Source organism: Poromitra crassiceps, assembly GCF_964638095.1.
Source record: "Poromitra crassiceps genome assembly, chromosome: 5".
In the NCBI taxonomy this organism is placed as follows: Eukaryota; Metazoa; Chordata; class Actinopteri; order Beryciformes; family Melamphaidae; genus Poromitra; species Poromitra crassiceps.
The window spans coordinates 46095878-46123772 of record NC_139642.1 but is presented as its reverse complement, the minus strand read 5'-3'; the positions used below and the strand labels follow the sequence as shown (position 1 = coordinate 46123772).

The window sequence follows — 27895 nt, the reverse complement described above, 5'->3', positions numbered from 1 at the left end:
TTGTCGTCGTTCCAAAATACAAATAGAGAGGAAATTCATAGAAATGGCTGAAAGAGTGGTAGAGCGAGAGAGAGGTTTGTATGGTGGTTTTGGGTCTTATATACTGTACATGTCCTCTATAGCCACACCTTCTCCAGCACAGCCCCAGTCACATGCGGCTGCCTCAAGTCAAACACAGACTCAAAGCTCCTCTGATAGAAAACAAATAAAAGAAGAAAGAAAGAAAGAAAGAAAGAAAGAAAGAAAGAAAGAAAGAAAGAAAGAAAGAAAGAAAGACGCAAAAACAAAGTTGGGAAACAAATCGCCTCTCCTGCTTATTTTCATTGTGGTACGATGAATACAGTAAAAGAGAATGTCAAAACTTCTGTCAAATAACATTCTTTTTGGCATTCAGGTCCGATCTTAATTTCTGGACAGAAAATATTCCAACAATAATAAACAGATGGGTGACAAATCAAAGCTTGACTGTGATAAAAAGCTTGGGATAATGCATTTGCCCAGTGAGTGGGTAGGCCTAAATGTAAACATGCATTGGACCTGCTCTGAGTCAACACGCAGGAAGGTGCTGAACACATGGGGTCACTCACTGACAATGGAGGAGGAGGGGAGAGAGACTGCTGTGACTCAGCCTTTCCCGTAGTCAGCGAAACAAACAGCATTTTACATCACGGGTACTGACATGTTTTCCTCACTGGCAGGTAGCAGGTAAACAGGAACCGAAGCCAAACATTTCATATGAGCTGAAAAGAGGTTACAGTAATTCGATCGAGTCCTTGGGATGTTTGATGATTTGCGATGGTTGTTGAGTGCATTAGCTGATGACAGTTGAGTCATATAAGGCCGCTGCTGTAGGTTACACAAACAAGTGCTGGGCACCAATGGCAACCAGCTGACCATGCAGTCATATCTATATCACTGACATGTAAGGAACCTGAGTACCTGTTATGTTAAGCAACGCCTCCAGGACCATTCAATGTACACTGTCATAACAGCCGTAACCTGTCCCCTGAATCTCTGCGCCCGGCCCTGCCCTCGGGACAGGAAACCATGTGCTGATGGCGGAGGAAGTGCGATGGCAAAAACATTTGGGGTGACGGCCGGGGTGGGAGGAGGGATGCCAAGGAAGATGAAGGGGCGTGGAGTCACATTCCAGGCAACATCTGGAAACAATTGCACGCACCAGCTACAAAAGCACACTGGGTACTTGCACTCCCCCATGCACACTCACTCACATGCTGCCATACGCTACATAGCCTTAAGCATACAGTGAAAAGTGTGTGAGTTGAATGCATCACAGGACTGCCAACAAGGCATGCAAATAGTGCCACCTAGTGGTCGGTAAAGTGGCGCTGAGGTACAGCCAGTAATGAATGTGGAAACAGGCCAGGATGACTGGAGTTGAAATGACTCACAGAGCTGCCTGTCTGCGGCTGGCAGAGCCGAAACAGGTCTGCGGATCAGAGCCTCATTAGGTTTCAGATCTAACTCCCCTATTAGTTTGCTTCCATGAGCCAAATCAAGTACGCACAATATGCTTTGAAATACAGTAGATCCACGCAGGAATCCACTTTCACTGAGTTCAGGAGGGTTGGGTGCTCTAATTTTTTTTCCTATAATTTACAGACTGAGCAAGCTAGACAGACAGACAGACAGTATATTTCTTCTTTCAGACAGTAACAATTATGTCTTCTCTACCAAGAGGAATTCTGCTTTTGTAAATGAGTTCATTGTATAGCATTAAACCAAGCAGTCAAGCATAAAGACCAAGGAGCTTAGAGTGTTACAATAGGCTGCAGCTGGGGATAATAACAACACATTCAGGTGATTGAAGCATACAATACTGTGTGCGCTGAATCTGACCTTCATGCATACATGTTTGATCTGCCCAAAGCAAATAGCATAAACACCTACTGTGTGTTAATTATTCATTTAAATTTCAAACACTGGATATTACAAGAATATTTCACAATAATTAGGATTGCGAAAGCTTTCAGCAGTGGCATGCTTACCAGTCAACATCTTTATTTGCTAGATGGATTCAATTTCGGTTTGTTTTTGGGATCCTCAAACATTGATCTGAGGTGTGTGACAGAGAAACATTACAGGCACATTTTAACTCACTTTTTATTTTATTTTATTTCACACAGTAGCAAGCAGTGGAGGACTCGCACACAGAACTATAGACAAGACAAAGTCTTAAAAAATCTGATCCATTTTATTGTAGGATCGACACAAATTTGTGCCGATCCTACAATAAAATGGACCTGATTTTTTAAGACTTTGTCTTGTCTATAGTTCTGTGTGCGAGTCCTCCACTGCTTGCTACTGTATCTTATCTGACTGCCGCACCAGAAGCAAGAATCACTATGACCGATGTCAAGCGCGCAGCTCTCTTCATGCTCAGTAATTTCACACAGTAAAAAATAATAATACAACAAATAAGCCAGGAATCAATAAAGTACAATTATGTGCACTTCTTCAAACATTGACAGAATGGAAAAATTAATTAAAAAAAAATATTTTCTTTACAAGGAGACCATTCTCTGCAGTGGACACAACTGACCTAACCAAGTCATTATACACCTGATGCTCACAGAGAAAATTTACCTGTTAAAATTGAACCATGTTAAAATTTACACCACTATTCCCAATAACCAATTTCTACCATCTATTGTGTGCAATAATGGTCAAAATTCTCAAACTCCATCACATAGACAGGTTAGTCTACTTGTCAGCTAGGAGATTTTTTTAAATGTCGTCTTTTGCCATTGTTCAAAAAATTAACGCCAATCAATCTTTAGACTCTGGGATTAAAAAGAACTTTGAATATTTAAGATGAAGGGAAAAGAGGGCTTATTCTCTAATGAAAGACTTCTCCCTCTCTCCTGATACTGTGCGGCAAAAAGATCATACAGCACTTCAGCTGTGAGAGCTCTGCTTGCCAGTAATTTATTCTGAACCAGCCTTCATCACATGGGTCATGTGACGCATATCATGAGAACAAGGAGATATGGTGGAGACAAGTAGAGGGAGTATCTGAGTAGAGAAGCCCAGGCAGATCGCTTTCAACATGGAAGGAATTGTTTATTTGTATGCTTTGATGTAATTGTTGTTAATATTGGTTTAGTTTCTTAGGTAAGAGACCTATAAGCCCATTCGGCTTTCTTGTCTGTATCTGCCCAATCCTTTTTATTACCCACTTGTTTCCTTTCGTGTGTTCTTGATTATACCATGGGCAAACAAATAAAATAAAATAAATTAAAATGGAGGATCATCAGCACAGAGGATACACTGCAATGTGCTACAGTATGCCTGGGAAGAGACAGGTTCCCCAGCTCAGCTGAGGCCACAGCACACTGCTGTCAGTCAGTGGCTGTTGTAGCTGCCAAACAGCAATGAATGTTGTTTTTATTGACAGACTACTCATCAATAAATAATGAGGATGGAGAGCAGTCGTGACTAACACTACACGCATCCACAAACACACTAACACTGCACGCATCCACAAACACACTAACACTACACGCATCCACAAACACACTAGCACTACACGCATCCACAAACGCACCAACACTGCACGCATCCACAAACACACTAACACTGCATGCATCCACAAACACACTAACACTGCACGCATCCACAAACACACAAACACTGCACGCATCCACAAACGCACTAACACTGCACGCATCCACAAACACACACTAACACTACATGCATCCACAAAGACACCAACCCTGCAGGCATCCACAAACACACTAACACTGCACGCATCCACAAACACACTAACACTGCACACATCCAAAAACACTGCACGCATCCACAAACACATAGCTCTGGGCCTCAAACTACTCATCATTTCAGCATAGGACTGCCTCCTTAGCGCATGTGTTGGTACTGTATGGTTAAAAACACAGGTACAAGAGGCAAGGTTACATCATTCGTTTTATTGTTTCATGATTAGCGAAATGTTGAGATACGCATTAAGAGAAACAGGGTTATATGATTTGTATTACGGGTTTCTTATTAAATTCAGGTGCAGTTATACACTTCACCGGCTTCCCACCCGCAGACACGGCCAATTGTATCTCTAGGAACGTCTGACCAAGCCGGAAGTACCGCTACCGGGGATTGAACCCGGGTCTCCGTGGTGGTATACTGTAGGCGATCACTTTATCTCTACACTACCCAGACGCCACTGGAATACATGTTTTTTTTATATCCACATTTCAGTGGCAAGCTGAAAGAACATTCTTGTGAAAGGTTATTGTACATCAAATCAAGTGTGTAGTATGTCTGTGTTTGAAATATGGCGTGAAGGGAGAGACAGCATCCAGCACTCGATCCAGGGACAAGTGGATTGCATTTGCCTAAAGCCACCCACATTATCAAACACTTTAATTCCATAGAACATGCTCAAGGTCATCTCACTGCTCTCTCTCTGTCCAAACCATCTGTATGAAGAAAGACACAAACATCTCCCTGCAGAGGATCAACTCCTTTATTAGTGCTGTGGCAGACGACTGATCCTCCGTGGGAATATGACACACGCGAACATGTGCAAACACGCACAAGCAATTCTCCTGATTTTGTCTGTTTTGTGCTCAACGTGCATCCAGAAAAAGTGAATAGGAGCAATACCTTTGCTTTTATCTGCCGTGCGATAGGATGATGAAATATTCAGTGCTAGTAATCCATTTTCAAAGGGGCTCGCAGTCCCTCTGACTTCATCGTTGCCTCTTGATAGACTGGACAAACGCCCACTCTGGCCTGCCCTCACTCCGGTAGTTAGCCTGACAGAGGCAGTGGTACGAGGCGAGTCGGAGATAGCGCTGGCCGTTACGGGTCATTCCGCTTGACAGCCACAGGGGGCGCACTGGTTCTGTCCACACTGCTTGGTAGGAAGGGCTGGCTCAGAGCCAGGTTTCTGCAAACAGGCAGTGAGAGAGTATTAACACTTGGAATTAGAGCTGCAACGATTAATCGATATTAATCGAAAACTAATCGACGTCTATTTTTATAAACGAGTTATTGTAAGCAAAAAATAAAATAAAATATAAATACTATAAATCTCGTTCCAGCGTCTTAAATGTGAATATTTTCTGATTTCTTTAGTCTTCTATGACAGTAAACTGATTATCTTTGGGTTGTGGACTGCTGGTCAGGAGAAAAGAAGAAGATATTAAGGAGCTTCTATCTCTACCAAGTGACGTACATACCCAGAATACCTTGCAGCCCGAAGAAGGCGGAGCTGCTGTCGAGATGACGAGGGAACGAGAAATGCTATAAACTCTTCAAATATATTTCACTGCATTTTTATTTCTGTTTTAAGGATGTTGGTTGTTACGGTTAGGGATAAGCAAGTTAAAAAAAATGGTTTGAGGATCTCATCTTTGGCTTTGGGGAAAATGTGATCAACATATTTCACCATTTTGTGACATTTTATAGACCAAACGACTAATCGATTAGTCAAGAAAATAATCGACAGATTGCATTGTCAAATGCAGGAACATCCATAGTCACTTGACCAGAACAGCAGGTGACGACCAAATCATCTTACATCGCCCTAAATCAAACGCCTTGAAAAAGACAGTCATCTATCGTGCCATCAGTCACTGGAAAAGCTGCCCCCATCACATACGTCAATCAAACAATAAATCCTCTTTCAAATTCCATTTAAGAACACATTAAGAACACATTACTTAACAGGTTGTTACTTAACAAGTAACAACCCAAAATGCAAATGTGTTATATTATACATATCTGATGTATATTTAAGCAATATAGCATGAGAGCCAGTGTGTTGTGCCAAATATATCCCCCTGATCAGCTGTTATCCCACGAGGCCGCAGGCCGAGTGGGATAACTGCTGAGCAGGTGGTGCTTGTAGCTGGTGCCACAAGCATCAGCTAATGGGGATCCTTTTAAATAAATAAATAAATACATAAATAAATAAGTGTTAATGCAGTTGCAGCCCTCCATGGAATAGTGACAGGATCTACCGCAGACAGATTAGTAGTAATCTGCCTACTGTAGGGTGCATCCACGCAGCAATAAACTGCTGTAAATATTACCCAATGCTCATTTCATTCTAAAACAAATGAGAACACTTGTGCTGGACATCAAGGTCAAGGTCACAACTATTGTCACTAAAGGGAGATGTCCAGATAGCTGCCGTGTTGCTGCTGTGCCACTGGGTGTCAGTGTGGTGACACTCTGAGCTCTGATAAAAGCCAGGAAAGGCACACAGTGACTATGTGGCTTCACTCCTTCCCTCCACCCCCCCCCCCCCTCCCCTGCATTGCCCCTGTCAGTCATTCTTTCTGCTGCCCTTGCCCCCACTCACCTGGGTCTGTCTGCGGGCGGGCCGTGCTGGTTGGTTATCAGGGTGGTTGGGCGCCCATGGCCCCAGGCTCTGATTGGAGTAGAAGTCCATGGGGTAGGTTTCCTGCCAACCCACCTGCTGCAAAGCCACAGCGGCCTGAGAGAAAGATAGTGACATAGATAGAAAAGACACAGAGCCAATCACTTACAAAGTCAAAAGAAAGGGGCTTTAAAAAGAAACGTAAAAAAGGAAAAAAGATGAGCCCAGTGATGTGACTGTGGCTCTGCTCTTGGTCCTCGTTAGCTGGGGCTGTTTAAATGCAGTTTTTTTTGGCAATCCAGCAGTCAAAAACAGCAGATGATGATGAGAAGAAGACACAAACTGACTAGATGCAGACAAGACAGGTGTCATAATATTAAGCTTGCTTTGCTAATAGGCACAGTTGTCACGTTATCCCTATGCGGCTGCACTGCGTGACACAACAGCTGTTGCCGGAGAACAACAACACTGGCATGATCGTGCTATGACATAAGTGCAGCTAATACCCCATATGGAAGACTAGCGCCTCTGAATATATCGATACTGATGGAGGGAAAAATGATGAACAGATGAACAAATGAATGACATTCACTCATCTATTATTCATTCCTTCTTTCAAACTCTATTTGCATCCCAAGGCCTAACATGCATAACTCCATACTTTTTGAGGATTATTGAATTATGACTCAAATGTAATAATGAAGCAAGGGAAATCAATAAATAAAACGCGAAAACCAATCATCAGAGAGCACAGCTTTGCCCCGCTGCAGCACTGTAGCTGGAGGCTAGGTAGAAAGGTAGGTAAAAAGCACCTTGAAACTCATAAATCTCTCTTCTAGAGGGATGTAATTCATCGCTGTTGCACAACTTGTGTGTAGCTGCCGCTAGGTTATTTACGAGAGGATGGTCAGCTGCTACCAACATGGATAACATGCAAGGCAGCGTTCTCCCAAAAAGCTACATATTGTATCTTTAATCAAAGCAAAATAGCAAAAGAGATTTGACATAATGTTCGTTACATATAACTAGATAGCTCTACATTCAATTGAATATGGATTTTCTTGCACTAAACAAGTATTAGACCTCAAGTTTTTTTTCTTTTGTTCCATGATTACTGATGTAGAGTATTGTTCTGCAGTGTAGCAGCATGTATGTAGCACAGGTAATGTACAGCACAATACCTATTGTTTACATGCTGTGCAATCTAGAAAATACTTACTCTTTTATACAGTACTGTCTGTGTTTGCATGTGTTATGCACACGTGTTTTTATCTAAGGTAAACAAAACCACACACATTAGAATTCCATCTCTGTTGCATATCCAACTATTAAAAATGTCATAAACAGTCAACTAAAATCCCACGGCTTTCTTCTTAAACATACTTCTGAGGCTTATTGCATGTTGGATACTGGAATAAAGTGTTCATCCTCTTCGTTATTTCCCTTCCTTCCACTAAACATCCTCTCTAGGTAGTCTACTTGATTGTCTCCTCTTCTCTCCCACCCTTCCTCTTCCTATTGCTCATTTCTCTCTCTCTCTCTCTCTCTGCCCTTTGCCCCCCTCTCCTCAGCCCTCTCCCTCACACTGCCTCTCTCTGTGGAGGCTAGCTTGTGCTGCTAATCCCCGCTCTGACAGCAGAGCCAAGTGTGTCTTATTGACTATAAATATAACATGAGACGCACTAGAAATAAACGCTGCCCCCCCCTCCCCTCTTTGCTGGCTCCACTCTCCCATCTCCATTCCTCTTCATCTTCAGTCTAAATGCCACAGAGTATACTGTAGCGCTGTGCATCCACATGTGTAGCATTAAGATGTGGAGCATTAATAGGGAAGAGATGGGCGGGGTGGTGTATTAAGATGCATCGCGGCTACACACACACACACACACGTAGATGCAAATCATTTAAAAGTGCAGATATCGTTAGCAACTAGCTGCCACGGAGTGCAGAGCGAGCTCTACTACAAAGGCCCTTATATGGAAACACATTGCCACTATCCCCATTACAGCAGGGCACATTTCTGACTTGTTTGTTTTCTTGTGCCATTCTTCAGCACCATCGCCTCCAAACGACTTGAGTGTAATTCTGCTTTGTAGACCTCAGTCAAAACAAGACAAGGCCCTGGACCAAAAGCATTACGATCAATTTTACTTAGTACAGTAGATGCGATGTATGCTATCATTATTTTTGAATGGCTGCACTCTGTAAATATGTGCATTCTCTAAGGCAATATCAGTGGTATAGTGTACACAGAGATTGTAGGCAACATCAAGCATTTCATATCGGGGACCTCATATTCAAGACAGCAATTCCCTTGAAGCCATTTCATCAGGGTTCAAATCACTGGCACATCTTCGGGAAAGAATGATTGATTGAATTAATAGTTGACATCAAGTGCAACCCGGCAAGTCAGATAATAGCCCATTACTGCCAAACCTATCACAAAGCAAGCCTGTCTTCACACTCGCTGCCCCAGCGGCAGTAGCAACACAAACAAACATTTGCTTTGATATGGATCTGGTACGTGTCGCTATCGGATCCATCTCTCCCCCATTAGAAAAACAAGCCTGGGGGACGGTGCAGTCCTGCAGCCAGTAGGGGGAGCTAGTCTCATGTGCTGCAGCTCTGTGTGTGTGCTGTCTGCCAGAGAGAGAGAGAGAGAGAAATTAAGAGGCCCAGCAGAGCACTACTCCAGGACAAGCAGGCCTGATGAGTGCTATGTAATTCACCAGCCGTTTGAACATGAGACGCCACTTTAGCCATACTGAAAATTGTAGCAGTCTGCATATCCTGCTCTACTTTACCTTGGTGGCTGCTCCGGCAGGGCTTCTGTCAAGGGCTCTGTGTGAGCGAGCGCGTACCGAAGGTCGGCGTGTATTTGTGTGTTTGGGAGTGTACGTGCAATGCATGCTTGTCCTCCTTTGATGAGAGAGTGACAGCCAATCTGGCCGAATAAGGCGCGTGTTTACCTCGTATGGAGACAGCAGGGGTTTGGAGAAGGCTGTGCCCCAATCGATAGAGAGACGTGGACAGGCGATCTGGACCCACCTGCAGGAGAGATGGCAAGGGAAGGGAGGAGGGAGAGAGAGAGAGAGAGGGGAGGGGCGGAGGGAGAGAAGTCCTTTTAGTGCTTCGGCACAGGTGTCAGAGGATCAAGGGATACAGAGTATACTGTGTGCCGACAAAGTGTGCACTAGTGAATATGCATATTCATGAGTGTGTGCAAGAAAAACAGAGAGACAGCCAGAGAGAGAGAGAGAGAGAGAGACAGCCAGAGAGAGAGAGAGAGACAGGGATGGTATTAGAGAGGCGAGGCACATGTGCGGCTGCACGTTGCATATGGAGACGTGGTGCAATGTGGGTTCCTCCACCTGATCTCCAGCATCTGTCGGAGAGATCTGTCTTGATTTGCAACAGCTCTAAAGACGGGCGTGCTACACTGTCTGAATGCGTATAGGCAGCCAGCGAAGGGGGGGGGGGGGGGGGGTTGGAATGGGGCATCACAAACAGAAGAACAACAAGGAAGGAAGTGAAGAGAGGTGAGAAAAGAGGAGAAATGCCGTGACGAGAAAAGGAAGGAAGAGGTTAGGTGAGTGCGAATAAAAAAGCTGCACCAGCCCGGTCTCCACGGAGCTAGCCTACATAGCTGGCAGACAGAGGGGTGGGTGTGGGTGGGTCTGGGTGTGGGGGGGAGGGTACGTGTGAGAAAGAAAGAGAGAGCGATAAGGACACAGATAGATGGCGATAGGGAGGAAGAGATGAAGTAGAAACAGAGAGACATGACCGAGAGCAGAGAGAACAGAGGCGGGCGGAGGAGAGGAGAGGAGGGAGAGATCAGCAGGGAGGGAAGTCTTGGTGTTGCCAGGGCACGAGAGAGAGAGAGAGAGAGGGAGGGGGAGGAGGAGGGCGTGGACGCAAACAGCTGGAGGGAAGTGAACAATGGGGGAGGACGGAGACGACGAGGGGGACGAGGCCGCGGCTACGAAGGTTAGCTTCCACAGATCGATGTTATCCACGGCTTCCAACTCCACTGTGAGGAGCGGACCCTCCCTGCTCCCCAATACTAATGATGGAGCCGCATCACAAAGATCCACAACTATGACTTGAGCTGCAGCCTATAGAAGAACCCAGGGGATAATGCTACATGTACTTATCTCAGTTGAATGCCGATACAAATACATTTATTTAAGCTGTCTGCATAGGCGTCTTAGGCACGCAGGCAAGCGTGAAGAGAAAACACTAGCCAGCCATGAGAATAATCGCTTGAGAACTTTAATGCCTAAACTACTGCATCAAATTCCCCATCTGTCTATTCTTCATTTCCTCTGGCACAGTTTCTGAACTGCAGAATTGATTGTACCGTTGAGTCTCGCTCGACTTGCTTGAATATTCGCCCCCCCCCCTCAGGGCAAACGCATGGCATTTTCTCATTTTCAAATAAATATATTTATATATTTGAGTTCTTTCATCCTCCTAATTTGAGAGCCGGCTGAGTCAGAGGTATTTTGCCAGCACTGGTCTCATCAGACCTGTGGTTTGGATGCTGAGTTGAGATGGAAAGGTGGACGCTGAAATATGACCTTTAGGTCTATCTGCTGCTATTCACACACCGGAGCTCTTTAGCTTAGCAATACAATGCACATGCATCAAAATGACCTTAGCCCATACACACAGGCTCTGAAGACTCCAATTATAGAGAGTGACAGTTTGTGTGTGTGTGTGTGTGTGTGTGTGTGTGTGTGTGTGGGGGGGGGGGGGGGGTTGTGTGTGCAAGCATGTACACTCGTGTTTGTGCTACTTGCATGTCTGTGTGCTTGTACACAGCTGTATGTGTCTCTCTGCTGTATCTATGCATGTGCAGGTCTGAATGGAGCACTGGGAGTGGTAAGAGGGAGGGTGATGCATAATAAGCAACCGCACACTCCACAGCATCCTTAGGAGCCAGCAAAGACGGAAGGCTCTGCCGGAGTGAAGGACAGCAAGCATCCTGAGGAGGAGAGAGCTGACTGGCACCGTGGTGCCAGAAGGGACTCCGCTCATGATATTAGCACACAGACTGAATGGTACACCTCGGTATCATTTATGCACGCTGCCATGCCAGGTAGTGCCTGCAGCATGCCTGTCCAAATTTAATTTCAAGCCAATATCTGGCTTTGGATCTGCCCAACATAAAGACCCTACACCAGAGAGCAAGAGATGCTGCAGAGAGCGAGAGAGAGAGAGAGAGAGGGAGGGGGAGAGAGAGAGAGAGGGAGAGGGAGAGGGAGGGAGAGAGAGAGAGAGGGAGGGAGGGAGAGAGAGAGAGAGAGAGAGAGAGGGAGGGAGGGAGAGAGAGAGAGAGATAGGGAGGGAGGGAGAGAGGGAGGGAGAGAGAGGGGAGGATGTTGGCGGTGGTCTTATCCTCGATGAGCTTAATTTTCTCAGTTCTTCCCTAGCTGGGATTAAGTGTAATATAGCTGGTGTACTGATCCAAGGTGAGGATGATTGAAATGTCTGTGTTTCTATCTGATGAAGGACAGTCAGAGAGCAAGTGGAGGCTTGGTGATGTCTACTCTTTAGCAATTAAGGCAGCAATTATTATAGAGGGTTGGTGAGGATCGTGTCTCCCCAGTTCTTCACTCCTGTGGTGAGAAGACTCCTTCCAGAGAAAGAGAGACACTAGGATAAGAGGGATAGGACACAGCAGCATAGACCAGTGGCTCTCAAACTTGTTCCACATGGAGGACTCCTAAACTGACACAAATTAGACCATGGAGCCCCAATTTGATAAGATTCCCAGGGTGCCCCCCATCTGATACGATTTTTGTGATTTGATTTTTGTGTATGAAACCCATGACTAAAATGGTCATACATCCTGTCATTGTGTTACTTATGGAATGGAATTATAGTGAAAATAAATGATCACGCTTTTTGTTGAGGACCCCCTGCAACCCCCTCAAGGACCCCCCCCTTTGAGAAGCACTGGCATGGGGCACTAAAGGCGCAGGATTGTGGAGGGCGACGCTGTGATATGTCAAGCTATCACAGACTCCTAGTGTTGTTATGCAATGAGAGCTTGAGTCCTGGCCTCGCTACATTACCCTCTGTGGCCCATTACACCCTGACACTGTTAGTGGGACCTTTACCTGCATGGCTGTGCTTCAATTATACTCACAGTCCTGACCGGCAACACGCAAAATCAATTAACCTTTCAACACGGGAGGAGAACGGCATGCATTCACCTTTACCAGCAAACTTAATTGATTCATTTGAATTTGATTAAAACATGGAAGCGCATTTCGGTTCTATGAAAGGGAAGATTCACGTATAAAAATAAAAGGCCACAATGCATTGTGGGGTTTTTGCGGTCTAGTTGAGATCATCTGCACACACACTTATGTAAACTGTACAATGGTTTAAACCCAGCCTGGGGATAGCCTAATTAGACGCTTTAAAGTAGCATGTGCTAATGGTTTCTCTCTCTCTTTATACTGTGTGTGTGTGTGTGTGTGTGTGTGTGTGTGTGTGTGTGTGTGTGTGTGTGTGTGTGTGTGTGTGTGTGTGTGTGTGTGTGTGTGTGTGTGGGCATGCACGCGTGTGTATGTAATTATAAACTGGGGGTGGGCCGTGTACCGTGTACTGTGTAGGCTAGCGTTGAGCACTAGCACCTCTCACTCTCTCTTCCAGCTCTCCACCCTCTATCTCTCCCCCTCCTTCAACATATGGCTCATTTCCACCACATATAACAGCACAGTACAGCTCTACTCGATCTGGTCTTACTCGTCTCTACTTGATATACTGTTTCCATAGCAAGTTTACTCGCCTCCGCCCACACCTGGTTGTCATAGCGACCGCATATCTGCCCTCCGCCCATAGCCGAAGTAGGCTATGGGCTATGTAGGCTATAACGTATAACGTTAAAATTAAATCCATACACAGAACTTTTAAACTGTTTATGAAATACTGGTGCCTCTAAATGACCTACAGTGTACATGGGCAAATGTGACAATCTGCTAGGAGAATGGATATCACTTTGTAGTTACTCAAACTCACATGCATGCACTGCGTGGGGGACGGGAGTTGCGCTACAGGGAGAAGGGAAGCCTCTACCCCGGCGGCCTCTCACCAGGCAAGACCGCGGCTTCACTAAACCCCCGCCTCTGGCCTAGCGGAGCCAACGCAGCACACAACTACAAAGGGCTTCTCGAGGAGCTGACTTTCTCTCTCAAAACAATTGTCACGTCACGGTATGGTACCGGGTTCACAGCGCTGGAACCTCAACAAAGCAGGGACCAAAACTAGCACGACTCAACCCCGACTCAACCCGGGCTGTCCATGTTTTTGATCGGTGGAATGAGACAAAAAAGCGAGACGAGCTGGGCGGGGCCGCGCTGATACCAGCGGTGGAAATGGGCCATTAGACAGATTCGACACTAGGCTTGGACAGCCTAGCACTGTTTGTACCGTCTATTGTAGCCTCCTGTAGGATGCCTGTGTCCTTCCTTACAAACTAATGGGATTAGCGGCACACACACACAAAAAAGTAGATAATTTAGATAAATACAAACACTTTACAAATGGAGCTTCTCTCACTACAAAAACTAGAAGGGCACTCGGAGAGCGCAGCACCGCCAAGGCCAATTGCTACTAGTTCATGATGCTGGTTTGTGAGTCGGATCCGGATCCGTTCCAAAATGTAATGGCTTCTTCCTTGGCCCGTGCTGCACCCCTTCCACGGAGTTTCATGAAAATCGGGCCAGTAGTTTTTCTTAATGACTTAACTGCTTTTATTAGCTCCTTGGCAGCCAACAGCCATCTGCTGCTGTCCAAACTCGCTCTGAATGGCTACTTATCATGACTAATTATGTAAACAATGTTGGAACTGTGTCTCTGCCATCATCATCATATTTTGCTGGTTGTCAAGCATCCACTTCCACCTTCACCTCCATCTTAGACTCATTAAGGCACAGACAGAGGTACCCTTTCACACGGACAACGCCCCCATTATAAAATACATTCAGGCGGTGTCTCGTCATAGACGCGTGGTCAATGCGTCAGTGTGGGGGAAATCCACCTGTTTTCCCCCACGGCCACGTACACACGTTACTGGAACTAACGTGACTGACTGTATCGATAGCATCGGTGCCACATGGTACATGAGTATGCAATGTTTACTTCATTGCATTCAAAGATACACAGCCACCAATTGTTTTCCAACTTACTTTTTTCTTAACATTTCATCGATAGCATGAAGTGCTATTGAAATAGATCTTTTGGAATAGATTTTGGCCTGGGATGAGGGTCTGTTTTGGTTGGGTTGAATCGTGCCTGACTTTACTGTACATATTCAGGGTTGCACTCATACCTCAGTCTGAAGGGTATAAAAAGAAAAGAAGAAAAATGGTTTTACTGCGATAGCTCTCTTTCTAACACAACCCCCTCAACTACCTCTGCATGTCTCTCTCTCTCTCTCTTTCTCTCTCTCTCTCAGACCTTCTGTCCTTCTCTCACCCACTCCTCCTTCGCACATCACACCTCTCATTACGCCACAGTGAGAGGCCAATCTGAGGGAGTGTGTGTGTGTGTGTGTGTGTGTGTGAGTGAGTGAGTGAGTGAGTGTGTGTGTGTGTGTGAGTGAGTGAGTGAGTGAGTGTGTGTGTGTGTGTGTGTGTCTGTGTGTGTGTGTGTGTGTGTGAGAGAGAGTGAGTGAGTGAGTGAGTGAGTGAGTGAGTGAGTGAGTGAGTGTGTGTGTGTGTGTGTGTGTGTGAGTGAGTGAGTGAGTGAGTGAGTGAGTGTGTGTGTGTGTGTGTGTGTGTGTGTGTGTCTGTGTGTGTGTGTGTGTGTGTGTGTGTGTGTGTGTGTGTGTGTGTGTGTGTGTGTGAGAGTGTGTGTGCACTGTATGCGTGCACGTGTGATTGGAGCCGTGGCTGCCCATCAGTGTCTCACTGACTCGTCTTCCCCTCCTTTCATCTGGCTGCAAGCCAGAGAAATCGGAGCAACTGCAGTTTGAAGACTGAGCAGTTGACATGTCACTTGAGAAAGTGAAAGAGTTTGCTTTTGAAAGATGTTAAAGGATCATTGTGGTCATGCTCCACCTAGGCCCCGTTTACCATGATAATGCAAGAATAGATTGTTGTGTTTATGCTTCGCTTTTTGGGTCCAGTGGTGGTGGGAGCTTGCTTCTCCAGGGGAGTGTGTATTGGGAGAGCAGCCAGAGAACTGAAGCTACATAAAGATCTACTGTACAGCGTCATAAGTGACCAAATGTGGACCACAATCATGTACTGAAAACCGTTATAATGGCAAAAGCTGTGAAAATAAGGCCCATGCTGAAAATAACCAGAATGATCATTTAATGAGCAGCCAGTTGGATGGATGGCAAAGTGTATTTCATCACCTCCCTGACCTGATATTCAGACTGAATGGCCACTCCATTATTCAGCCTGAGATGGCCTCCTACAGTAGATACTAGATAGCCATTTTCTGTGCGCGCGCGCTGTCGCTGGCTGCTTCTTTTCACCTGACAGTGAGAAGTTTCACCAGCAGGTGTGGGAGGATCACGCTATTCCCCCCTCCCCCCCGAACAGGCGCCCCGACCGACCAGAGGAGGCGCTAATGCAGCGACCAGGACAGATACCCTTAATCTGGCTTCCCACCTGCAGACACAGCCAATTGTGCCTGTATGGACGCCCTCCCTATCTTTTGGATTGACGTTAAGATAAATGGAAAGTACAGTAGAGCCTAAAATGTAACAGCCTAAAAACAATCCCCATCGTGGAGCAAGGGCAATGCTAATCTATTTTCACACTCCGTATTATTCTGTGACTTTATTGCAACAGTAGTGAGCAGTAAGCACTTCCATACATTACTCACATACACAGCAATCCTTTCTTCTATGACCCGTGAGCCAAAGCCAAGGAAATTGTCTCAAGCATCTAAGTTCATTAGGCTGGACCATATGTTTCTGCTACGATAGCAAAATTATGGACTCTCACCAAGACATGAATGTCAAATATGTTTATGAAGCTATTTAGACTATTGTTTGTCAGCTCCTTGTTACAAAGTGTGCATTCATGCATTCTGCTGACTCTCCAATTATGCGTGCAACGACACTCGTAGAATACATTTAAATTGTTTTTGATTGCAACTTTTAGGGTCATTACTTGTCTATTGATCATAAAAGTTATGCGCAGGTTCATGCAGGGGAAGATAAATAAACAAAACTGTATCACAAACAATGCAATGCGAAAGTGCAATGTCAGTTTTAATGCTTGTGAAGTAATGCTCGTCAGTCACACTGCAGGAATTCCAATTCTCTAATTGAGGTGATCGCAAGTGGACACAGAAAGCCCACCCAGAAAAACCAGCAGGTCAAGTAAGTCTGCAGTGAGAAAAATAAGTTACCAAGGGTTTCTCTGCTGAATGTGGATTGTGGATTGTATTTGAACCAGTCAGGCAGGTATGATTAAAGGAATACCAAATGGGGTGTGGTTTGGGTGCGTAGGAGTGTCTTTGTACTTACGCGTCCACATCTGGCATCAGATCCAGCTTGCTTGGGAAAATCTCAGACAGAAGCACTCGAGTGAAGGACCGGCCTAGTGCCTCCAGCTTGGTCTCCAGGTGCTGGAAGGAGAAAACGACTAGTGAGCCGGTGAAGGACGGTAGAGAAAAGAGACCAACAGCCAGGACGCTCATCCAGAGATCCAACACAATTCTGTCCCGAGGAGTGAAAGCTGAGACTGCACACAATCCAAAGATGAATTACAAATCACAGAGCTCATGGCTTACACACACACACACACACACACACACACACACACACACACCTACACACACACACACACACACACACAGGGGTTCTTCAGAAGTCTGTGTTCTACTGCTGTTCACACACTCATTGGGATGACCAATTCCTCCGGCTCTCCTCGAGGGGAACCTCATCCAACATGGCTGTGGACATGGACAGCCCACCGTCCGATACGATCAATAGATCCTGCTGGTGAGCCAATTCCAAGGATCTCCACTCCCATGCTAGCTGTGCCTTTGAAGATGTGGGCCTCGGTACTTGGCCTGAGGTGTTACTCAGGGATGCAAGAGGCAGCCCAAGAGTGTGTTAAGGGGTGCAGGTAAAAGGTGTGGACATGATCACGTGTGTCCACCCTCTGGACCTCAACTTCAAAATCTCGCTACCTTCCTGGCAACAGTGAAAAGATCCACTAAAGGTCCCTTTGCTGAGATAAAAGAGCCTTGCTGATATCCACTGCCCTTAGGAGTATCAGGAGACATTTCTACGCCTGTGCTCTTATCAGAGATAGGACTGTCCTGCTACTTGAGAGGTTATCTAACACACTCCACTTCCTAATCTCAACAGATCGCCATGGGAGAGCTGCTGGGACTCTGTATTCAAATCCCAGCTTTTTCCTTCCTCTACTGCCACTGGAAAATCGAATCACACTTTCTTCTCTTTCTTTCTCTGGTTGACATCTTAACAGCAATGCTGACTTCATCTCCAAAGTCCAGGGTCCAAAGTTAACTTTTTGGCTCATTTGCCGATGGCATGTATCCTGATTTACTGTCCAAAATATTATTTTGACATAAAACTGTGCAAAACACGTTTCATTTGTTTGTTCTGTAATTGTGCTCAGAGCCTTCACAGCAGTTAAGGGCACAGGGAAGCAGCATGTAACGTTGGCCTGAGCGAGGCCATTTTGGTTGGTGGCACCTAGATTTTTGGTGATCCTTGATGTTTCATTGTTGTTGTGCTGAGGACAAATGAATAGACCCTTTTCACGGGGGCCATTTTGTGTTGAAAAGGCAGGGTAAACACAGGTGCAAGCAACACACTAATGAGGGTTTTCAAATTCCAATCATGGAAGTTGGAAACCCTCATTAGTGTTGCACCTCTGCTTACCCTGCCTTTTCGACACAAAATGGCCGCCTTGAAAAGGGTCTATTGCTTGCGGCAAACACGGCAGGTCATACTCTGGGTTTGATCATCGTATTTCAGCCAGGATCTCGGCGCTCCTGCTTCGTCCAGACGCCCCCTCTCGCAAAAACGCCGACTTCCATTACGTTTCTCTTCATCTTTCTCTTTGTCTTCGTGTTTTCTTCTTTGTGGTGGTGAATTAAAACCGAGAATGTGTCGCCACTAACACGTAACAACGCAGATGTTTCTAGACATTGTGTAGAAAGCACAAAATAGTAGTAAGCTGTTGCCTGCGTGTTTTCATTCAGCACTGTTTTGATTTGACTCGATAAATCGCTGACATCACGATAGGTACGGTGGACAGCGAGGGTCACATTAGTCTCAGCCGGTCTTAAGTCTGTGATTCCAAATTATTTATCGGCCAGCTGGCGGGTGACCCAATTTTTATTATGTGCCAAACCCAAAATGTACCCGCATTTGGCACTTGGCGGGTGTTAATTCTGGACCCTGCCAAAGTCTGGATATTCAAGAACGGAAGCACTGCAACAATACAGGCTTGGACATGGTGACTGACACACGACACTTTGGTGTGCTGGCTGTGAAACGAGCTCATCTACAGGTAAAGATGAGGTGTCACAGATGCAGAGATCTCTGTGGATGTCTCTTTCTCCCTCTTCCTCCATGCATTCCAATTAAATATAGAGGATGAGCCGAGGAAGACAAAGGGTGAATCCCAATTCCTATCTTAACCCTCAATCTTAACCCTCAGTCTCAAAAATGCGCACTCCCGCGAAGTGCTAGTGCTGTCCCGATTCTCAGTGTGTTAAGTTAAGGGTCGAGTTTGAGGGTGATACGGCCCTCACTTTTAAGATTTTCCAGTACCACCCTTGGCAGTGAGTGCGATCCCAGAATCCCTTGCGTGTCATCAGCTAGATCCATTCAGATGGAAGATGGCGGCGAACGGAGGAAAAAAGTAGCCCGACAAAGTTAAGTATTTCCTTGTTAATAGCGATGTAAAAATTACGATAACCATTGTATTAGCTTAGTTTAATTTCATTTTATGGATTTCCGTTTTGGAATCCTAACAACAATGTTGTTGCTAACGAGTGGGTGCTAGAATGACCGTGCTTTCCGACGTGAGGGCTGGCTTGACTGCAGTTAAACACTGCAGTCAAGGAAAGCACGGTCATTCTAGCCCCACTTGTTTTGTGGTGCGTTGCATTACACGTAGGCTGTATCTTGATAAAAACAACTCAACAACGACATTACCACCGAGAATTATGGCATTTCGTAACAACGTTAACAATGTTATAATATAATAATAATAATATGGCTTGACCAGCACGGCTATACTATCGATAGTTAGCAACAACAATTGTTGTTAGGATTCCAAAACGGAAATCCATAAAATTACATTAAACTAAGCTAATACAATGGTTATCGTAATTTCTACATAGGAAATATTTGTATGGATGCTTTTTTCCTCTCCTTTTGAATTGACAGACTGGACGGAGCTTTGGCATACTGCTGCCCCCCACAGTCTGAAGACGTATCTGCCTTTAAGGGCTGTCCCATTTTAAAGTCGCAAGATAGCCCTTAACACTTAGTTTTGAGGGCTACTAAGATTGAGGGTTGAGCTTGAGGGTTAAGATTGAGGGTTAAGAAAAGAATTGGGATTGGGCCAAAGTCTCCCAAACAAAGTCCAACACATGAGAGGAAAACGCATCAAACGCAGGATGAAGAACAAAGGAACGAATTGGGAGAGGGCAGAGGAGGGGAGCAGGAGGAGCAGCTGCAGGGGAGGACTGACTGGAGACGGATTTGTAGTCCATCGATCGGGACCCTCAGACAGACCTGTGCATGCTAACGCATACTAGCTGGCACTCATGAAGGCCATGACACACACACACACGCACACACACACACAGACACGCACACACAGGCACACGCACACGCACACACACACGCACACACACACGCGCACACACACACACGCACACACGCACGCACACACACAGAGTGACCTACATACTCTCAATACACCGAAGCTTGAGGCCAACAGCTGGACCAGGCTGGGTTTGTTTGGCTGCAACATTGAAATTGTGAAATAACAAGCTCAGAGTGTGGAGAGGAGACTGCTTGTCCTATTAGTGCTTCACGCCGCCATGCCAGTAGCTTGTCAGAAACACTCACGGCGAGAGGAAAATGTTACAAATCATGGCATAAGTGGAGCAGCTTCTTACCTCCAGGACTTTGGGGCTACCTTGACGGCCCAGCGAGCCCAAGATTAGGCCCCATCTCTCAGCCGAAGAAGCCTTGTCAATCGCCTGGCGCCTTGAGGCGCGCATGGCCTCGTGGTCATAGTACTCCCTCGAGAACACCTTACTGTAGGGGTCATATCTACACACACACACACACACACACACGGTGGAATGTGTGCATAGACAAAACCAGACACACCATATTATGCACATTAGCAGCATCTATTGTTCAGGTAAACGAAAGAAAAGATGAGAAAATCCAATTACGAAACGCCATCAAGTATGACGGGAGGAGTAGTTATTTAGGTATTTCAGAGCACCGGCGGTAATCTCTTTTTCTTCCGTACGAGGGATTCACTTGAGATTAGAATCTTGTTTATGAGAGAGACCTGCGATCTGTGCGGCAGTGCATGTCTATAACAACACTATTTCACTTGCATACAAACAAGACCTCATCAAAACACTACTTCACCCTGACAAAATGTTATCGCGGCACCCACAATCATTATTGTTGAGGTGACTGATGAAGATCGCGAGGGTTTCAATTTGAATAGGCCTGGCATCCCACAGCCATGATACAATGGGTATAATGATAATGATCAACGTTTCCTCCGCTCAAACATGCATCTCAGTAATCCAAACGGTATTTAGATATTAAAAAGGCATCTGAACATTTTCTCCCTCTTCTGTGAGCGACACCACAGTAATGATGTCGAGCACAGTTAAATGAGCAGCTGAAAAAGACTTCAGTAAACATTTAGTAGACAGTTTCAATACATAAATTATAGAGAAGAGCAAGAATACTTGATGGCAAAGAATGCCTTTTTGTTTACCTGTAGGCAGGTATGTCTGGGTTGGCAATCATGATGGACTCCAGGTGAAATCTTCCATCTCCCAAGTAACTAGAGAAAAACAACAGCAAACTCAGTTAGGGGAAGAAAAGAAACAGAGCATAAAAACAAGTCCCTCCAGGCAAACGTACCTGCTATGTAAACAAAATAGCGATTGGTCAATATCCTCCTACCCACGCCACCAATCCCATCTCTCTCTTCCCTTTCATCCATCCCCCTGTTGAGGCCTTGACCAGAAGAACACGGTTGTCAGGTAGAAGACCTGAGGCGTGGGTTGAGCCGTCTCTGCTGTCCAGGAACATGACCCCAACGATTGGAGCGTGCTGCTCGCACACAACCCAAGCCATCCCAATTAACCCAGGGGGTACGTGGGGGGTGCACTGGGGGCCCGTGTGGGGTCAGAGTTCACAAACCACATGCATACGGAGGCGTGTAGGTGCCTGGAAACACCGGCGCAGACACAAATACCACAACATGTACACCTGTCCCAGGGGCTGGCCGAGGGGAACCCCGCTATTGGCTGTGTGAGGGGCTCAGGTCTGCTTGCGTTCCTCATTACTGTACAGTGTTAGCAGGCCTCCGGGGAGAGGACACACAATTAAACCCACTAATTGGCCAGTGTTTAGAGCAGCCACTGGAACAGGCTGTGGGAGGGCTTCCATATAGGCTAGGTGTGTGTGTGTGTGTGTGTGTGTGTGTGTGTGTGTGTGTGTGTGTGTGTGTGTGTGTGTCTATCATACACGTCTTACTGTTGTCTGTGTGTGCATAACAAAAAAAACAGTGAACGGCCATGAACAGTAGTCATGATGTGCCGCACAATACACCTGCTGCTCCTCAGCCTCAGAGGCTGCTGCGCTCTCCTCTCTCTCTCTCTCTCTCTCTCTCTCTAGTGTCAGTCTTTCTTATTCCAGCCATTGTTCTTTGTAAAAGTGCCTTAGCTATAATAGCAAACGCCAAGCTTTGTTGTGTTATGCAACAGCCCATCATCCTCACATCCTCATCTTCATATCGCTCTATTAGTGGGCCCGAGCAGAGGCTGCAGATAGAGAACGTAGACTCAGCGTTTCTGATGGCTGCTTTCAATGCACTTTGCGGCCTTTAAGAATCCTTCTTTTCATTATAGCGTAGTAATGAGAAAGACCAGCTCCTTTCATAAAAAGCATCAGGAGACCTAATACACCACTCCTCATTCACAGAATGTCCTTGCTGTTCAAAGCTAGACTGAGTCGTCCATAATTTAAATGAGGTAGGATTGTTCAAAATGAATTTATTGCGCTATTAAAGATAGTGGGATAGCTGCAATCATGCAGAGTGGAAGCAAAGCTGCTGCTACTGTAGAACAGTATTCAAATTGTATTAAATGTCTCAAAAGCATTAACAGTGCGCTCTCCTGGCAGACATAATGGACAGCCATTTGTGTCAAGGCCCTGATGTTAGATACTTCATTAAGTTAAATGGAGGTGAGGTGATAGAGGGAAACTGTTACTTTGCAACTGAGCTACAGTGCAGCTGTCAATTTTGGAGGACCCAGTAACAAAATGTGATATGTCCGTTTCTAGTTAGTTGTCTTCTTGCATTCAGTTGGGTATTGTTGGAAGGAAAGGGCCTTATCCTATTCACCTTATCATTTTCCAATATCAGGACGCTTCTGGATAACGTCATTTTGTAATCGTTCTTCCATTTTAGACCCAGTAGTACTCCCACCTTTATCATTTTTAGACTTGCCAAAAAGCTGTTTTCAAGCAAAACAACCAAACTGTTATAAAGTTTTAATATTTTTTCGGATGAGAACGTAACATATATTCCAAATATGTGACCAGCTTATTAACGCCTATTTGGACATTTTTAACGAGCACTGGCTGTGACCGGTCGGACTAGCTAGTATCTGTCAACCCCTACTGGCAGTGAGAAAACACTGTCGGCCGTGCTTTTATAACTAACGTTATGCCGACAGGGTAGAGCCGTCGGCTCCTCCCAGCAGTAACGCTATGAGCATGTAACTGAAGTTGGCCACACTCGTCGCAGCGTAGCTGCTGATTGTTGCCAAACTTCATTCATAGTTTACAGTTTATCAATGTTTACAACGCAACCGGCCGGCTAATGCCGAACCGGTAGAACAAATACAATTCGGTCAGAGAAAAAGTGGGCGGGGCAACATAAGGTGAATAGGAAGGGAGCAGAGAGAGCGGAGAGAGAGAGAGCACAAATTCTCTCAAGCTAGCTAATCAATTCTCCGCCCTATCTCACCACTACCCACCCCAGCTCCCACATCAAAGACAACCCGCATTGGATTAGTAGGTGAAACACACCCTCACCCTTGCCCTTCTTTCCACGTAGACACATAGCTTTCATCTCCCATAGGCCCTGGCTTATGCATATACCACGCCTTGTCCTTATGTAGCTGTTCTAATCTCATACACTGGGAGGTTCTCATCTCATGCACAAGGAGTGTGGGGCTGTGCCTGGACCAGCCAGGCAGGGCGACGCCCCGCCTAGGCATAATTATAACTGGGGAGTTATTTCAACTGACTACATGCACCGAGATGGGAGTCGTTCCACTTAAGAGCAGCAGGAGATGTGTACGTACACACACACACACACACACACACACACACACACACACACAGAGAGAGAGAAAGTGGTTGCGGGGGTGTTTTGTGTTGGCTGAACCTGTTTCTATGCCAGAGTAATCTGCCACTCGCAGTACAGGCAGGCTGAGCATCCATTTATGTTGATGTAAAAACACTGAGGAGGAGTCACTCCATTAACTCCTGGATCCAGTGACTTACTTGTATCGGCTTAGAGGAAATAATCGTATGAAATTAAAATCTCTGCCTGAATACAGCCCGTCGCAAAGCTGAAACAAATGTGTACAAACACTACCTTCTGAACTTGCCCACTGTGGGTCTCATTATTTGGTTGCCTTTTCAAACGGGGCACATGTCCTCAATGTGTGGAAAACTGCTGAGCGTGAGGATGGCTCGTGGATGGTTTGAAAACCCCGGAAGCGGCCCCACATGTCTAGGCATCGCACAGCGTGAGGGTATTTATAGGCAGCCTTCTCATTCTGGATCAGCATGTGGTTGTTTCTGGCTGGATATAATAGGAGCCTGATTGTCACCTTGCATATTCTGCATGTCACATAGGTGGCCATGGCAGTGGCAAGGTAACAGTGTAATTATAGTGGCTGTCGCAGGATAGTGGCTGGATGAAGGCGTGTGGGCTGGTGGGGTGTCTCTGGTAACTAGACAGGGGTGTTGGGATGGGGGGGACGGGGGGGGGACGGGACAGAACCCGGAGCCTGAGACTGTGATGTGGAGGACAGCAGAAAGCAGGTTCTCTTACAGGATGGCGTTGACGTGGCGCTCCAGGCGAGGGGAGGTGCAGCCCAAAATCTCTCCCGGTGACAGAGGTCGACATTGGGGCACCAGCACTTCGTACTCCGGCCTCAGGGCTGCACTCACAGCCTGCAGTGTGGAGGGCGAGACGGAGAGGGGAAGAGGGTAAGAGACTCCGAGAGAGGGAGAAGGGAGGTAGAGAAAAGAAGGCCGGGAAGGGGAAGGGAAGGAACGGAGAGAGAGGAGTCACAACATAATGGGTAAAGGTGAGGATAATGGGTAAAGGTGAGGCAGGATAGATAGAATATTTATAGAGAAGGAAAACGAGGGAGGAGAGATGAAAAGATTAGGGCTTTGCAGAGGGCATGGATGCAAAGAGATGGAGGTCACACAAGAATACAGTCAAGTAAACACATGGCCCTGAATAGCTCCTGAATGAACAGTGCTAATGTTCCCAGGGGTTTGAATCCCCTGGAGCCACCCATGCATCAACGCACGCATCCATGGAAGTGCAACGCATCAAGGTTAAAAGTGTCAGTCACATGGTGTGTTTATATTTCACAAGAGATAAAGAGCAATACTACAACAACAACAACAACAACAACAACAACAACAATACAAGAAAGACATGTTTTCCAGAGGCGAGCTCTGAGATTCAAGAGCAGCTGCAGCTTTTCCAAACCCCTACATTTCATTTGAGATGAGAGAGGAGGAGAGCGAGAGCAAACAATGAGCCTGGAGGTGGAAGGATAAATGGAGCGCTTTTTTAAGTTGACGGAACATTGGGAGTGCGGGGTGAACTTCCAACTCCCCCAGACGTTATCGTGTGACCTGCACAAGCCTACATGAGCCAGGAAGAGGCGTACGCATGCACACACACACACACACACACACACACACACACACACACACACACACACACACACACACCCATAACTACATACATAATACACATACAATATACACACATGAATGCACACACAACTCTCCCACACCAAATATGACACACGGGCAGAGCATGGTGTAAAAATAACTGCTTACATTACTGAAAGCCTGGGCTTGTGTTGGCCCTACACACAGCATATCAAAGTAGCAGCAGCACGTTATAGAGCAGAGACTGAAGTGAGAGAGCAGCCTGTATACAAGCTTCATGCTAGCAGCATAGCTGCTGCTGCTGCTGCTTATATAAAGAGCAGAGCTGAGCGAGCACGACGTTGAACTGAGAGTTCAATGCACCTTTCAAATCTAAAATAAGTGCAGCTGGATTTCTCAAACCCACACTTCAACCAAACTTATCCGTGGAGCATGAGATCGTTCCTGAAAGTGCAACCACCGAGGAAAAGGTATATTTGTAACCAACACAGAAGTTTGTGTGAGTGTGTTCAGGTAGAGGCAGTGTTGTGTGAGTGTGTTCAGGTAGAGGCAGTGTTGTGTGAGTGTGTTCAGGTAGAGGCAGTGGGTGAAAATACTTGAGTACAAGTGAAAATACGCATGAGTGAAAATAATACATCCAGGTAACGATACGGAATCACTCCCCCCTGACAGATTTGTGCACACACGCACACACGCACACACACACACACACACACACACACACAATCCTTCATCACCTGCAGTGCAGCCACAAACTGAATAGTGCTGACGAGTGCCAGAGATTGTCCAGGGGGAAAGTTGAACTTGACCGTGTCCAGGAAGTGTGCATTGTCCATCTGGATATCCACAAACACATACAGCATCTTAATGCCTGCTGTGGAGTCTATGGGGACTGCAGGGAGACAAAGACATAAGAGAGATAGATGAATTATTCACTCTGTTGTGCCAGGTACGCCTGCAGGGTGTGTGTGTGTGTGTTTTATGTATATACAGTATACAGTATATACAGTATTGTACACTATATATGTGTGTGTGTGTGTGTGTGTGTGTGTGTGTACATACGCAAGACAAGATGATTTAGAAATAAGTTAACAATTAATGTAGGGAAGTTGTAGCTTCTATATATATACTGTATACACTGTACACACACTGTATATATACTCTGTGAGTGTATGTATATATATATATACAGTACACACACTATTCATGGTAGCTCCATCCTGACACTTTAACTCGCAGCATGTGTTCAGTGATACAGTTATATGGGAAGACACACAGTACACACTGTACATTGCATGCAGTCAGCACACTCACGCACCCTTGTGCTATAACTGAAACTCATTCCCTGTGAGTCTCCAGCACACGCAGGAACCAATGCAAAGACCTCAATTATTTAGGGAAGGAGAGGGACACATGCGATTACTATTAATGCTGTTAATTTCACAGGCCATTTAGCACGCGGCCGGGCCTGGCTGGGAGAGGCAGCTACAGGAGAGAGAGGCCAAGGAAAGCAGGACCAACAAAAGACAGGGAACGGCCGGGGGTAAGGGAGAGGAATTATCGTTGGTGTTGATCATCATAATTATGGTTCCTTGTGTTACATTCAATTTGCAGATCACAAGCATTTCAATTTATTTTATATGATTAAACAAATGGCCTATTATCGTGCGGATGTTTTTGAGCAAGTGAAGCTCACTTTATGGCGTAGATGAAAGCAGGAATGAGATAAGGGGAGCAAAGTGTGATAAGGGGGGGATATAGAAGGTGAAGATAGGGGGGGGGGGGGGGGGGCTGGGAAAGATACACATCTTGACAAAGGATCAGAGGCAGGTGGAATGGAAAACGGAGTGAGGAATGAAGAATCCCTATGAAAGTAAGATGGAAAACACACTGGAATTCAATTGTGGAGGATGTGGAGGTTAATAATGTACTGAATATATTCAAAAAGATACGGAATGGAAAAGAGGATTGGAAAAAGACATGGGGTGAGAGCATGTGTGTGTGTGTGTGTTTGGGGGGGGGGGGGGTTGTCAATTAGCTGTGATGAATGGGCTGGCATCTCAGCAGAGAAGGAAGGGAAAGAGCTGAAGAAAGATGGATAGACGCTTCATCATCATCATCATCCTTCTCGAGTGCCTTCCAGATCTGAGACGCACGTTGCTGCTGCTGGCTTCTGTTGCTCACTGCCAGCCCAAGTTCAGTCACAGTCAGTCCAGTGTCCCGAGTCCTCAAGACATCTGGACACGTGAGTGGTCTACTTCGTCTTGATGGGCACGGAAGTCTCCAGAGCAGAATATCTGAGA

At 45.9% G+C, this 27895-nt stretch overlaps 1 protein-coding gene across 1 annotated transcript in view; it reads right to left on the bottom strand.

Annotated features, from left to right (window-relative positions):
- Positions 1-4114: 4114 nt before the first annotated feature.
- Positions 4115-27895, bottom strand: part of dph1 (diphthamide biosynthesis 1) — a gene marked incomplete at its 5' end in the record, with an annotated part of 83281 nt that continues 59500 nt past the window's right edge. Inside the window, 8 exons of the mRNA XM_083637786.1 lie at positions 4115-4927; positions 6347-6481; positions 9334-9412; positions 16866-16966; positions 20513-20669; positions 21364-21432; positions 24727-24848; positions 26330-26484. Of these exons, the coding sequence (XP_083493912.1) occupies positions 4847-4927; positions 6347-6481; positions 9334-9412; positions 16866-16966; positions 20513-20669; positions 21364-21432; positions 24727-24848; positions 26330-26484 (899 nt within the window). The 3' untranslated portion in view covers positions 4115-4846. The remainder of the gene's footprint in view (positions 4928-6346; positions 6482-9333; positions 9413-16865; positions 16967-20512; positions 20670-21363; positions 21433-24726; positions 24849-26329; positions 26485-27895) is intronic.